Below are 13,875 nucleotides of genomic sequence, written 5' to 3'. Positions count from 1 at the left end.
ACAAATTCCTTTTGAACAGGAGAAACTTTAATTACCTTTTATTTTAACTAGCTAAAATCTTAAAAGTAACCGCATTTTTTAAAAAAGTTGTTAGTAAATTATCTTTTATTTTTATCTTCATTCAATGACAACTATTGAATAAAAAAGTTGAATACTTTTTTCAGCTTTTAGAAAGCTATACTAAATAGTAGAAGTTTACAAGTTATTTAGTTCCGGTGCAATCAGAAGTTATTATTTTAGTTTTTAGATAAATTCATGATTTTCAGATTTTAATTATCAATACAAAATTTAAACTATTACGATGTCTGTTTAATAAAGAGAAAACAGGAATTAGACGAGATTGATTTCACACGGTAACAGTAATTTATAAATCGGCCAACAAAGTAAAAATCAAACCGGCTGCTGTTTCTAAGCTAAGCAGTCTCGGATAAAAGTGTATGTTTCCAGATTCTATTAGAAATTTGAAACAACCTAAACTTTCATTTTTATCTTTTACGCTTTTGTCTTTTCAGTAAATATTGTGTATCCTCCATAACTGGTCAAACTGGATGAAATCGCTACCTCAGCCAGCAAAGCAAATTTCTTCGCTACGCAACGGCAGCGAGTTTAATTTCAAAGGTACTTTACTTAGTTTATTCAAAACTTTTGGGGAGGATTGTAAATATTTAAATGAAACTTGGTATCTTAAATTTTTCAAAAGCTTTTTTATTTTTCAAAAGCTTAATATCTTTTGATTTATGCTTCTTTTCGTTACATTTATAGCATCTTTTTTGTAAATTTTGCTATATATTCGGTTATTCAGAGTGTCAGAGGATAATTTGAGGAGAATTTACATGGCTGAAGCTAGGATTTAATTTCTAGGGAAGGGAGGACTATGATTTTTATTTAAAACCAATGTTTTTGTAACTGTATTCTATTTATAAACTGTTCAATTTCGGAAGTATAATTTCAATATAAGTTCAATTTCGTTCAATATAAGTTCAATATATTTCAATATAAGTTCAATTTCGGAAGGGAGGGCGCAGCCCCTTCAGCTGCCCATGCCTTCCTCATGCGCGTAAATTTTAGTCAGATCTTCTAATACTAACTTTACAGTTTTTCAGATTTTAAAGAGTTCTTACATTTTTTTTTTTTTTTTCTCTCTACGAGTACTGGGAACGCTTTTACACTTTTCAACTAAAAATGCCTTGTGCGTAATTTCTACTTTGTAAGTGCTTCTATATAAATAGCAAAATATTTTTGATTGCATCCTGAATAATCATTATCTTGCCATGCCAGGTACATTGAATAAAGACGCACCTTCGTCTATTCCTGTCATCATTAGTTTCTTATCCATTGTGATGATAAAAAAATAAAAATAAAGAACAATGAATTGCATGGGTTTAAATGAATACAATTCTTTGTTCGAAATAGTCACCCACTCCACGTTCCTGGTAGTACGTGTTGAATTCGCGATGCTCCTCTCGGTAGTTTATTTTCGTCTTCGGCCAGAAAAGAAAATAGTAGATTTTTATCCGTGGTAGTTCTTTAGACTAAAACACTGCGTCACATAGAATTATTTTTACAGTCTTAAGTCAAGGAAAGGTTGAAATGAGAGGTTAAGTGCGTCTAAAAGTCTCTGAATCATACTGTTGTGCAAGAGCTGATTAAAATTTCTCGAAATCCTCCTGAAAACGGTTTCATTTAACACGAGTTAAGTATATGAAAAGAATCATTTACCATTCCTTCTGAAGACAAATTCTGCTATGTAAAAACTGATATCTATTGCCAATTTTCTACTCATACATCCGTGGTAGAGAATATGTATGTATATAAATTGCCACCAATGATAATTATAAAATTTCTAATAACCAATCTTCTTAGGTGAAACCAATAAAGTATCTCCTCAGGAAGATCTACAAAAACAGCAGCTCATTATAAGTTATAAATTCTTCAACTGCCTTTTCGTAACTAAAGCGTAACTACTTTCTCTCCCCACAATCAAACATTTTTCCTTTAAAAAAAATAGTAAACCATTATATACATTTTCAAATACTGGTTACTAGAATATTCCCAAAACATAACGAGTGGTAAGTCGCTGAACACTGGTGGTTCGGTCCGGCGTTCAAATACCGGCGAACGGGCTGCCTGCATGGGCGTTTTCGTGGTTTTTCCCATGTGTAATGGGTAAACAATCCAGTTTCTCTCAGAAAGTCCTCCATGAAGGCATCTTCCCTTTAGGCAGATAGCTCTCGAATTGCCTCCACTTAAATTGTGTAATCAGTTATGCATGATTATTATTTCAATATAAGTTCAATTTCGGAAGGGAGGGCGCAGCCTCCCTTCCGAAATAAATTATTAGTTCAATATACTTCATAAATTATTAGTTCAATATACTTCATAAATTATTAGTTCAATATACTTCGAAACTAAGCCTTTTTATAATACAGAAATCAAAAGAAAGGAAACTTTACACGGATTTATATAACACAGACTTTTCACCAAGTGCCCCTAAAAGGGCGGTAGTAGAGCACGCAAAATACTAGATTCTTGAGACGCGTTTCTGGGAAAATGCAGTCAGAATTCTTAGTCTACCACTTTTATATAATTTAGAGTTTTAGTACGCAAGTCCAATGCTTTCAGAATTTTAAGAATTACAGTTACTAAAGCAATTTAAATTGCGAATTCAATCATATGCTGAATTTTTCCTAAAGTTTTTGATAAAGTTTATAAAGAACTTGAATGAAATTGCCATCGGGTGAAAAATAAAATACTGAATGTAGAATCCACTTTTTATGCAAAAACGGATAATAGAATTTACCTTCAAAATGCATTCATTTCATAAAACCTCATAATGCAGTGATTTATTTGATGGAAGCAGAAATAAATCAGTTTATATAGATAGAAATTTAATAAAAGTGAAATAAAAGGCAAGTTCAAAAAGAAATAAACCTAGAAAAAAAAATTCTGAGAAACAAAATAACTTTTTTTCTTTTTCGAGCTGACAAGAGAGCTTGTCAGTAAGTATTATTTCTACCATAAGAAGAAACTTTTGCATGCAGGTGTGTGCTAATTACATTTACGTTAGAAGTTACGATGCGACATGACATAAACTAAAAACTGTCATCAGTATGCCATTGTTGAGGAGTCAGTTGCCTCTAAAATGCCAAAATATACCGAAAAATGTAACACATTTTTAAGCCCAATATCTTCATAAATTAACTGTTTTATGACCGTGAAATTTATTAGTTTGATACCTTTGATATCGCGTGTGCTCTCTTATTTTATGTTCCAGATATAAAAAAAAATTAAAATTAAATTAGAATACCTTCTTGTAATTTTTCTATGAGATTTTGGTTGAAAAACAAATTGCGTTAGAATCTTGCAAACACATTACATTAATTTTAAAACTATGTAGATAGATATAGTAATAACGTTACTTTTCTAGTATGGGTAGCTATTATTTATACGCAATTGTGTACAGAAGTCACTGGTTACCTAGATGTTGACAGTCACTAGCAGTCAACAAATATGGTACAAGTTACCAGCGTGGAACAGTGCGCTAAAATTTAAAATTTTAGTGTTAAATTTAATTTAATATTTAGTGTTAAATTTAATTTAATATTTAGTGTTAAATTAATTTAAAATTAATATTTTTAAAATAATAGTGCATTTAATGCATTTTAAATTAAACAAATGCATTTAAAATTAATTAAATTTAAATTAATTAAACAATTAAATTTAAAAAATGCGTTTTAAATTAAAACAAACTGCACTCGCACCTGTTATGAATGTTGGTCATCGGTGACCTACAGGTTAATAATCACGGGTGTGGGGAATGGGAACAAATTTAGCTGTATTTTAAAACTAAACACAGGTACTTGTGAATGCCGTTGGCACTAACAAACACACTGAATAAATGTCACACATTGGTAACCAATGGATGGCAGGTGTGGATTGGTGCAGTAACTTAGGATTTTTAAATTAAAATGTAGCACACCATGCTTGTCAAGCAGAAGCGAGTACCAATCAATTAATATAATTGATTAATAATTGAATGATAAAGTAATTGCAAGTACGAGTCATACAATTATAATGAAACTCAAATTACAGTGATACTGAATTATATGAATGCAATTAGAATATTTGCATCAACAGTTAATTCATTTGCTGATTAATTGCTATTACAATTAATGCAATTACAATTAATTGAAATAATAATTAATCAATTATAATACATAATAATAATATAATCAATTATATTACATCCAACGCAATTATAACCTAATTGTAATAACAAATCCTGAAACTAACGTGTAATTGTAACTTCAGGATTTGTAATTGTAACTAATAGGGGAACCGGGAAGTAATGTCGTTTCTGCGCATGTCGACAACAACATGCTAAGGGCAGAAGTGGAAGCAAATCCATGTCACTCTTAACCAACCTTGGTCGACCATCCAAGAACATTTAAAGCAGAATGGAAAAATAAGCAAAGCAGATGTTTGAATCCCCCATAATCTGTCAGAAAAGAACAAAGCCAACCTATCCATCACATGCAACGTATTGCTCTGAAATTTCAATTTAGTTTCGGCTCGCTCATGATCGAGTTAATAAGACTGCTTGATGAACAGCGCTAGTTTGATTCAGGCTTGAACTCTTGACGAACGACCTAGATGCTTGGGTATCTTCGTGGTTTTCCCATGTGTTGGCATGAATAAGAATAACTTAATAAAGAAATCCTGCAGTAATCTCCTCCCTCAGATACATTGCTGTATTCAGTTAAACAGACTATTCATATTTTTGTTAACAGTTTTCATGTATTTATTTTTATTCTGAATATCTTTCGCATGTGGAAGCCGGCTCTATCAAAATTTAATCATGTATTCAATAAAGGTTTAATTCATATTAATATTACAATTGCAAGTTGGCGCTCAAACAGCAATTAAACAGAAGGTTCTCGAGTAGAACATAAGGCCATTTTTCTACCTGCTGCTGTCACCTGCAAGTGCTTCTACTTAATACTATGCTTGTTTACTTCTACCTAAAGCTAGGGAAAATAATTCGTACAGCTGCATCCATTTTTAAGTAAATAATGACCTTTAGTTATTCAGTGATAATACACACAGTATTAATTAAAGTATTTCCTACTCAATATTGTTCGCGAAAATGCGCAGAATGATTGCAGAGGTTCCGCTCGGTGAGACTAAAAACCCTCTTAGTTCAATCGTATTTCCTATCACCTCTGCTGACATGAGCTGGCTAAATGAAGTTTTCACGATTTATCGCCTCTGTAATGCAAGAAAAATTCAGTTTCCTTAACAAGTCCTTAACAAAGGTGTACCCCCGTCACAGAACAGTACAAGCCTTTGTTGCTTTGCTATTATCGAGTAATTAAAATTCCTACGTCTGTAGGCCAACTTCGTAAACACACATTTTTGTGTTAGATGTGTTTGTGTTATTAAAGATACATGTATTTATTTCTACCTGAAAAGGCTGAAAAAATTTCTTGCAAGTGCATTTCGCTTTACTTACATTTCTTTTTACTTATTCATAAAAAAATACATACAGTTTTTAATAAAGGGCTTATAATTATTCATGTCGTTAAGTACAGATCAGAATGTATGCAAAAGTTAAGCAGTACGATTCCAGATGTAAAATGGTAAAATTATCCTTACAGATGGCCACTCCTTCGTATTATTTAACAATGTCATTGTAATTACATACAGGAGATCATGGTTTGAAACATTAATTATTTGATATGCTATTAAAGATAATTGGCAGGTAAACGAGGCGAAAGATTAAACAATTAATAGTGGATTTGTGTTGCTTTTAAACGCAGGGGGATCAGTAAAGAGTCGTTCCTCGATTTCTCTCCCTAGGGATGCCATTATAACATTGAAGATATAAGTTAATGAATTATGATTGCATTTGTTTAAATGAAAGTGTAAATCTAAAAAAATTTCAGTAGAAATTTGATCTCTAAAGTTTTATTTTTAGCAATATTATAATATTAAAAATCACTTATTAATTTTTAATTTATCTATTTGTATTTTATTAAGTTTTAATTTAAGTTAGTTAATTACTTTAAGCATTAATTATTTAATTATTTTAAACATTAAGTATTTGATTATTTAAATGATTAATTATTTAATTTTTTTAATTATTAATGCTTTTATTAGTCATTTTATTTATTTTTGTTCCTCTTTTCAGACGGTCTATCATAGGGCTCCGGCACTTCTCAATTTAGAAATTAAGCCCTGACATCTGTAACAGTAAAAAGAATTTAGCTCTACTAATTAAACAATTAACACGTGGTCTTTAATATGCAGCAAAGGGATTTCTGAAGTAAAATGGATTAAGGAGTTTTTTAAATAACAAAAGAAAGAATTAACATATTATCTTTCTTTGCATAAAAGAGAAGGAGTATAGAAAAGGAGGTTTCTCTTGTATTTTCAAGTAACAGCATCAGGTTTTCTTCAAAATCATATTTTGGTTTTATTATGATATCAAATGTATACCACGCTTGTATTACTAATTTTAGCTAACGTGAATGAAATAGTTTTAAAACAAAATAATAATTGAAAATAATTGCACGTGAACTACTTGAACAGACATTTATTACGCTTGAGGAAAATAACTTGTGTGAAAAAAACCAACATATGTCAATTTTGTGAAATGGCTAATTACCGCAAAATAGATTTTATTCAAAACCAGATTTCTTTCTATTCTTCACGAATCAAGAGCGTAACCGAAAGGAGAAGGTAATTTCGAGTTCAGTAATTTATGTCATAGGAAACTGATTAATCGATTAAAGCAAATCCTAGAAAGAGCTATCTCCCTATGGGAAAGCATTCTACGTGAAGGACTTTCTAAGGAACACTGGTTTGGAAATTTTTAGTCACAACTTTCTCAAAATTGACTTATTAGTGAAGTAACAAACGGTCATTAATTTTAAAAAATATCGTTTGAAGTAAATGATCAATATTTTCTAATAAAGCAATGTTTAAAATTTTCAATTTACAGTTTTCCTTAAAAATCTGCTAGTTCGCCTTTTTAACTGTAATATCTTATTCAGCGCGTTGAAGATTTAAATGATTAAAAATCAGTTCCCTAATTATTCACTTTAAAAATGTCGTCTCTCACACGCGCAATTTTGATAAAATCAAAATAAGCTGTTATTTCATAATTACATCCTGCTCAAAATTAGATAAGATACTAAAAACTGATAACCTTGCTAACAAAATTGTAAACTCTATCACATTTTCCAAATAAGATAAAATACTAGATTAGTATATTATCGATAAAAATTAAAATAGATTTTTACGGTTTCATTCTTTGGCTAAAATCGATCTTTAATAAGAAAATTTCTTTCTGATTTTATTTAAACTGGATGTACAAATTGACTTCTTTTTCGAATTTATGAATTTAAGGGTTTCACATGAATTCAAAAATATTTTTTTTAAAAAAAGAGTGTATTCCTTTATTAATTTATATCATTCGAAGCCTTCTCCGCACTCGAATGCGTAACAAGAATACGAGCCAGTTTTCCTCAGAAATCTTCCACGAAGGAATTCATCTCTTTAGGCAAATAGCCAAATGAGCTTCGCCATAATCAAGCAAACCAATCAATTCTAAACAGTACAAGGTTAGTTATCTTTTAGCTGAATGTGACGGATTAGAAAAATATGTGAATCGTCTGTCTAAAGAAGGGCACAGACATCAAGGATTGGAAAATAGTTTTTGCTTTGATAAATCTATCTATAAATTTGTCTGCAATTTTTATATCTATAAATTTTATAATCTATTTATAAATTTTATATCTTTTGGCACTAATATACGGTTTCGACAAAAATTGACTTCTGAGCTGGATAATCTTCGAAAGTTTGGCAAAGATAATGAATCTTTTCTTTGCCCTTTTCTTCCATAATAAGCAATCTATTTAATAAGTAGTAGTTAATCAAGTGACATTTAACTTTCGGTAATATTTTTCTTGAATCCTATTTACGCAGTTTCCATATAATTGACATTTTAATATACTTTTAGCCCAAACGGCGTTAGAAGAACTGTTAGTTTCTAGAAAGGCTATTAATTTCGTTTTGGCATTTTGCGTCGAAAACTTTAAATGTCCGTTTAACTTTTCAAATTGTTGCCCCAAATATCATCGCCCCGTTTTATATTTAAAGAAATTAAATAATGAAAAATCTGCATGAATGTGTGTATATTTTTTGCATTGTGATAAAACAATGGTACCTAGAGCCATCAAATTTTGAATAACGTAATCCTCCACCGAATATGGGCATCTGGAAGCCCTAATCTGGAATTTGGAATTTCATATTTTGTAACACTTTTTACGAATTTTTGATTAACAAACTCAACGATTTCAAAGTGAGCAATGGCAACACTGTACGGGGGGAGGACAAGAAAACCATTTTTATCTCCATTTCGCGAGACTGTATATCAAATTCTAAAGTTATGTCATTTTAAAATTATTTTGAACGCCCCTCTGGGCGTAATGTAAAATCTGAAAGCTTTCAGATTTTTTTAAATTTTATTTTATTAGCTCAAAGAGCGTCAGCGCAGAAGGGCTATTAATTTCGTTTCGGCATTTTGTGTTGAAAACTTTATATGTCGGTTCACTTTTCAAACTGTTGCCACCAAATATTACAGTCCTGTATTATATTTAAAGAAATTAAATAATGAAGAATCTGCATAAATGTATGCATGTTTCCCGCATTGTGATAAAACGACGGTTACCAGGAGCAATCAAATTTTGAATAGCGTTCGTTTCCATCCGAATATGGGCATGTGAAAGCCCAAATTTGAAATCTGGAATTTGTTTTATTATCTATTTCATATTTTGTAAAACTTTAACGAAGTTTTAATTAGCAAACTGAACGATTTCAAAGCGAGCAATGGCAAAACGGTATGCAAAAAAAAAAAAAGCATTTTTGTCTCCAGCGCGAGAGACTGTGTATCGGAAATTCTACAGATATGCTCATTTAAAAATTATTTTTCGATATTGCTGTTAAACTGAATTTTATGGTGTAAGTGCGAAGAACGTGATATTTAATAAATAAAGGTAACACACAAAACGTTAAATAAACACCCCTTTGGGCGTAATGTAAAATCTGAAAGCTTTCAAATTTTAGTTATTTTTTTATTTATTTATCCCCGCCCCTCCAGGCCACTGTTCTAAATATCATTTCAGAGAAGTTACTCACATGGAGGAACGACTATTCGTATATTTTGAGTTTCAACAGCCAAATGGAGTACGCTTCATCGTTTAATGGTAGGATTTTGGTGTCAACGAGTAGTTTGTTGCTTCACGAACCATTATTTAATTATTTACAGTAGTACTGTTAATATTTGTTGTGAGAAATCATTATTTCCACAGATGTTTTTGGCAAAACGGTAAAGAATACTCAATAAGCTTTTGAAATGTTTCAAAATTTGATGTTTAGTATATTTCTCCTTTAATTGTTAGCTTTTAAGATTGAAAACAGATCGGATCTTAAAGCTGAGACGCTGCTGTATTGCGTCATGTTTAAAGCCCCCCCTTTTTTTCCCCCTTCTTTGACAGCAGTTACAATAGAAATAAGAGCAACTTTCCTGTTCAAACGTCCAGGTGGGTTTTGAATTCAATCCGGTTTGTTTAGCACGTGCATTCACTCCAGATGCGAATGAATCTTGAAAGCTGAGGAGAAGGGGAGAAAGGAGGAATAAATGCAAAGGAAAAACGGAGACAGACTTGCGTCACCTTTTGTGGAGCAACTGCCTACATAATCTGTAATAAGTAAAAAATATTAAAATGTTCGTACATTATTTGAAAGAAATTGTCTGCTGGGAGGACAAAGTAAAATTTATTTTCATGGTAGAATGAGATTACTTTTAACCATGATGTCTAGATAATTTCTGCAATTACATCCAAAATATTAGCAAATTATTAATAAAAAAAAAACTGTAAACGTTAGCTCAGAATTGCGTACTGAATCTTAATGCTGATTCTGGCGGTGTATGCCGATTCCTAACTACGAAAAATTTGGCTAATTTGAAATTTAAAAGTTGGCCAAAAATACCTATGGAAAGTAACAAATAGATTTGTGCTAATTTAATTCGAGTTTTACAGATATTTTGGTAAAATTAATCAAATAAAGCACTGACAAATATGTAGCAGAAACATCAGGGATGAAACTACTTTAATGATTAAATTTACCAATCTACCGATTACTGTACTTTAATGATAAATAGTTACCAAAATCTAAAAACAGAAGTTTTTCGAAACGTATTTCACTTTAAAAAATATTAACTTCATATTCTTTTAAAATCTGAATATTTTCCGTTTTCAGAAACTTTGAAAATTGGACATAAGTTGGGTGGTTAAATTAAGTACGACAAAGCCCACAAAGACTACTGATTTTGTGGAAGGATGCCTATATGGAACGCTTTATAAAGCGCGCTGGGCCATATTCTCGTAATACATAGGGAGTTATACACTTTAGAGTTAGGCTTACCAAATTTGTCTTTGGAACGAAGACAGAAATTTTGTTGATTTCAAACCCATTTTCACTGGACCTATTTATATTAAATTACTACAAATATCGAACTTAAGAAAATTATACCAAGTTTTTCCCCACGTGTAGCGTTAATAGGAGCAGTTACGAGCAAACTACCTACATCAACTTTCTATAAAAGCAGGTAATAATTTGTGCTTATTTTTAGTCCAAGTTATGAAGAGTGCAGCTCGATTTGAACAATTTTTTCAAAGCTTAGTTGAAATGACAAAATAGCATAGTATATTCTGCTTTATGAGTTCAGTTAAATTTTCATTAATAGGTATATTAATGCAGTATATGATGTCTGGACGATAAGACAGTGTCAACGATGTATGCAGAAATTCTGTCCTGCAAACCTGGAGGAACAAAATGAAATCGTAACTTTTGAGAAATTAGAGAATTAAGGAAAATATTTTAGATTTAAAAAAACACTATCTTAATTTTGAAAGATAAAAGTTGATTACATTTAGTAGTAATACCAGTTAGTTGATTAAATCCCCCCCTTTTTATAGTATCCTCCTGACCAGAGGTGAGTGGTTAAGACTACTAAATGCTGGCAGTTCCGACTTCGGTTCGAAAGCAGACGAGGGGGCTGACTGCATGGTTTGTTTTTCTCACGTGTAACATCAATATGAGCCGGTTTTCTTGAGAAAGTCCTCCATGAAGGCATCCCTTCTCTTAGACAAATAGCTCAGATACATATTGTCATAATTAAATAATGTAACCTTATATATCCGTATATCACAAATACTTTTAGGTATATTTGCTTTCACTTCAAAATATCTTAATTTATCTTATTTTATAACAAAATATATTATTATGCATATACATAAGCAAAATGTTTTATATATTAAAATAGTGCTTAAGTTTTTATTAATAATTTCTATTGTTACTTGTGATTTTCCTTATAAAAATGTACATTTTGTGAGCGTTCCAGCTTACAAATAAGAAACTGCATGTTTTATTTCACTCATTTTTCACTCTCATTTCCGATTGTGCACTTAGCACACAATCCATGCTCCGAATTGCTTTAAATTAAAAAGGGCGGATTTGAGATAAATGTGGAAAATAAGCATAACACGAATTTGAAAAATGTATTTATTTTGTAGCAAATTCAATACTGCTTTGTAAATGATAGTTTATTTTCTAATCTAAGTACATAGAAATTATCACTGAACTCTCCCGCATATTCATCAAAAACAAGTAGTCTTGCGTTTTCATTAAAAAAGAAACTGCATTTCCGAAACTTCCGCTCTCATTTATTTTTAAAAAAAATGGTCGCACTTACTTGATTCCCAAATACACCCACTGCACAAGCACGGGATACTTCTTCAGCGCTGAACCATACTCCAGCTAATTGGGAAGGGATACCCAAGATAAACACCTGAGATACAGCAACAATGGTCTGACCCAACATAGTTATTGGGAAACGGTCTGGCGCCAAACTGCCGCATTTCACCCATGAACCTAAAAGGAAATGAAGTTCAAACAAGTTAATAAAATGCACATAAATATTACACCAGAGCATCCCCTTCCCAAATTGAGGCTACACTTATTTGTGCACAAAATATCATGTTCAGGTTAGTAAAGTGGTAGCAATAGACATGAAATGAGCAGATTTTAATTGTTAACCCTAAATGTCCAGGCACTTGATTATCCCTAATAAATGAACATAATTTAAACTGCTAGCTTATTTAAGAACTTTAAAAAAGAATTAAAAATTTTGGTGTAAAAAATATGAATCTAGTTCAGAATAAATCTTTAAACTAACGTTAATTTTTGAAACACGAGTACTATAAGGAAAGTTCTTAGCATGATTTGAGAAAGATCATTAAACTGATAAGTGTGGCATTTGTTTCACTGAAAACGGAATAAAGAAATTAGGATGAGATCATTGAACGAAACCAGTATCGATGAAAGAAATTGCGTTATAGGCTTGTCCAAGTCAAATTTTTCTTTCAAATGGTTAACAAGGCCCACCAAAGGCCGAGAGGTTAAGTCGCTGAACACTGGTAGTTCGGTCCGAGGTTCGAATTCCGCGAACGAGCTGACTGCAGGAGCGTTTTTGTGTTTTTTTCCATGTGTAACGTGTTTCCATTTCCCTTAGAAATTCCTCCCCGAAGCCATCCCATCCCTAAGGCAGATAGCCCTTAAGACTTTGCCATAATCACATAAAACAAACCAAACTGTTAACACTATGTACCGAAGTCGTGTATGTGTCCAGAAAATAAGATAAACATACAGAAGAGACAAGTCAAAGTACAATAAAGGTGTAATAGAACGGAGGAAAATTCTCGCTGTTGTAAAATAGAAAATGATTCTTTTATTACTTCTATTAACTCTTTAATAATGGCGATAAATTCTACTAAAAAAGTATCTGTAACCATAGGTAGACTTAATAAATAATTCTCATGTCTAATGTCTTCTGAAAGACTTATCTACAATAATAGAGCAAATAAAGAAGTTCATCAGATTGCAGAATAAACACAGGTATTAGAACCTGCCAAGACTCACTTTTATAAAACTATTTATTGAAATTTCTAGAATAAAATGAGAAAATGGAATTTAGTATTTTTGGCAGCGCTTGTAGGAAATCGAGCACATTTCAGGATTTAACTATTAAACTCCTAACAGCCGGACATCGAGTTAGATTCATAATGATATGCTCTCTACTGCCACAAGGGGCATTAGAAAGCTTTATGCATTAGTAGCATAATCCATAATCTTTACTAATGTATTATGAAGAAAAACCTTAAAAACTGCTCTTAAAATGGGTTAGCAGAAAACTTTGAAATTTCAACGAAGAACCGAAGCATACGTAACAAGACATAAAACTATTAGCTACCCTATTAGTCTTAGAAGCAACTACATACCCACTTGAGCCCTCAGATAAAAATTTCGTTGAAAATTTGCGGCCTACACTCGAAACAGGTGTAAAAAAATACAAAATGGCGAGTAAAAAATATCACTTTGAACAAATCTTGCAAAAAAGCAGGAAATAAATACCTTCAAATGCAACTCGAAACTTGGTGGGATCTTTTGTCGAAGCTTATGGCTTGGTAGATTTGATGCCATAAGCACGGCCGACTGAAGACCTTTAGACTCTAAGCATTTAAAAAATTTTCGTGTCCCATATATTTTAAGTCAGTTTTTTTCAGTCATTCCTTCTCTCTCGATTTTGGTTTAACTGCACCATACACATTCCGTGATTAAATCGGCAATGTGAATTTTTTAATGTTCCCTTTCCTGAATACCTAAGGACCTTTTTGTAGTGCCCCCTTCCTTTGAGGCTCAAGAAGGTGCTTACACTGCTTAAAATTAGCCCCAGCTATAAGTCACGAG

The 13,875-nt window shown here is 31.7% G+C and overlaps 1 protein-coding gene across 6 annotated transcripts in view; it reads right to left on the bottom strand.

The window, feature by feature from the left end:
* Positions 1-13,875, bottom strand: part of HisT (Histamine transporter) — a 115,170-nt gene that overhangs the window by 34,912 nt on the left and 66,383 nt on the right. For all 6 annotated transcript variants that reach the window (XM_035371114.2, XM_085807205.1, XM_035371116.2 and 3 more), the window contains one exon: positions 11,822-12,000. In XM_035371114.2, coding sequence (XP_035227005.1) covers positions 11,822-12,000 — 179 coding nt within the window. The remainder of the gene's footprint in view (positions 1-11,821; positions 12,001-13,875) is intronic.

This window comes from Stegodyphus dumicola, chromosome X1 (assembly GCF_044657685.1).
Source record: "Stegodyphus dumicola isolate Sdum_Otavi_A_Nest chromosome X1, ASM4465768v1".
In the NCBI taxonomy this organism is placed as follows: Eukaryota; Metazoa; Arthropoda; class Arachnida; order Araneae; family Eresidae; genus Stegodyphus; species Stegodyphus dumicola.
The sequence above is the reverse complement of the archived record's forward strand: the minus strand, read 5'-3'. Positions and strand labels throughout refer to the sequence as shown.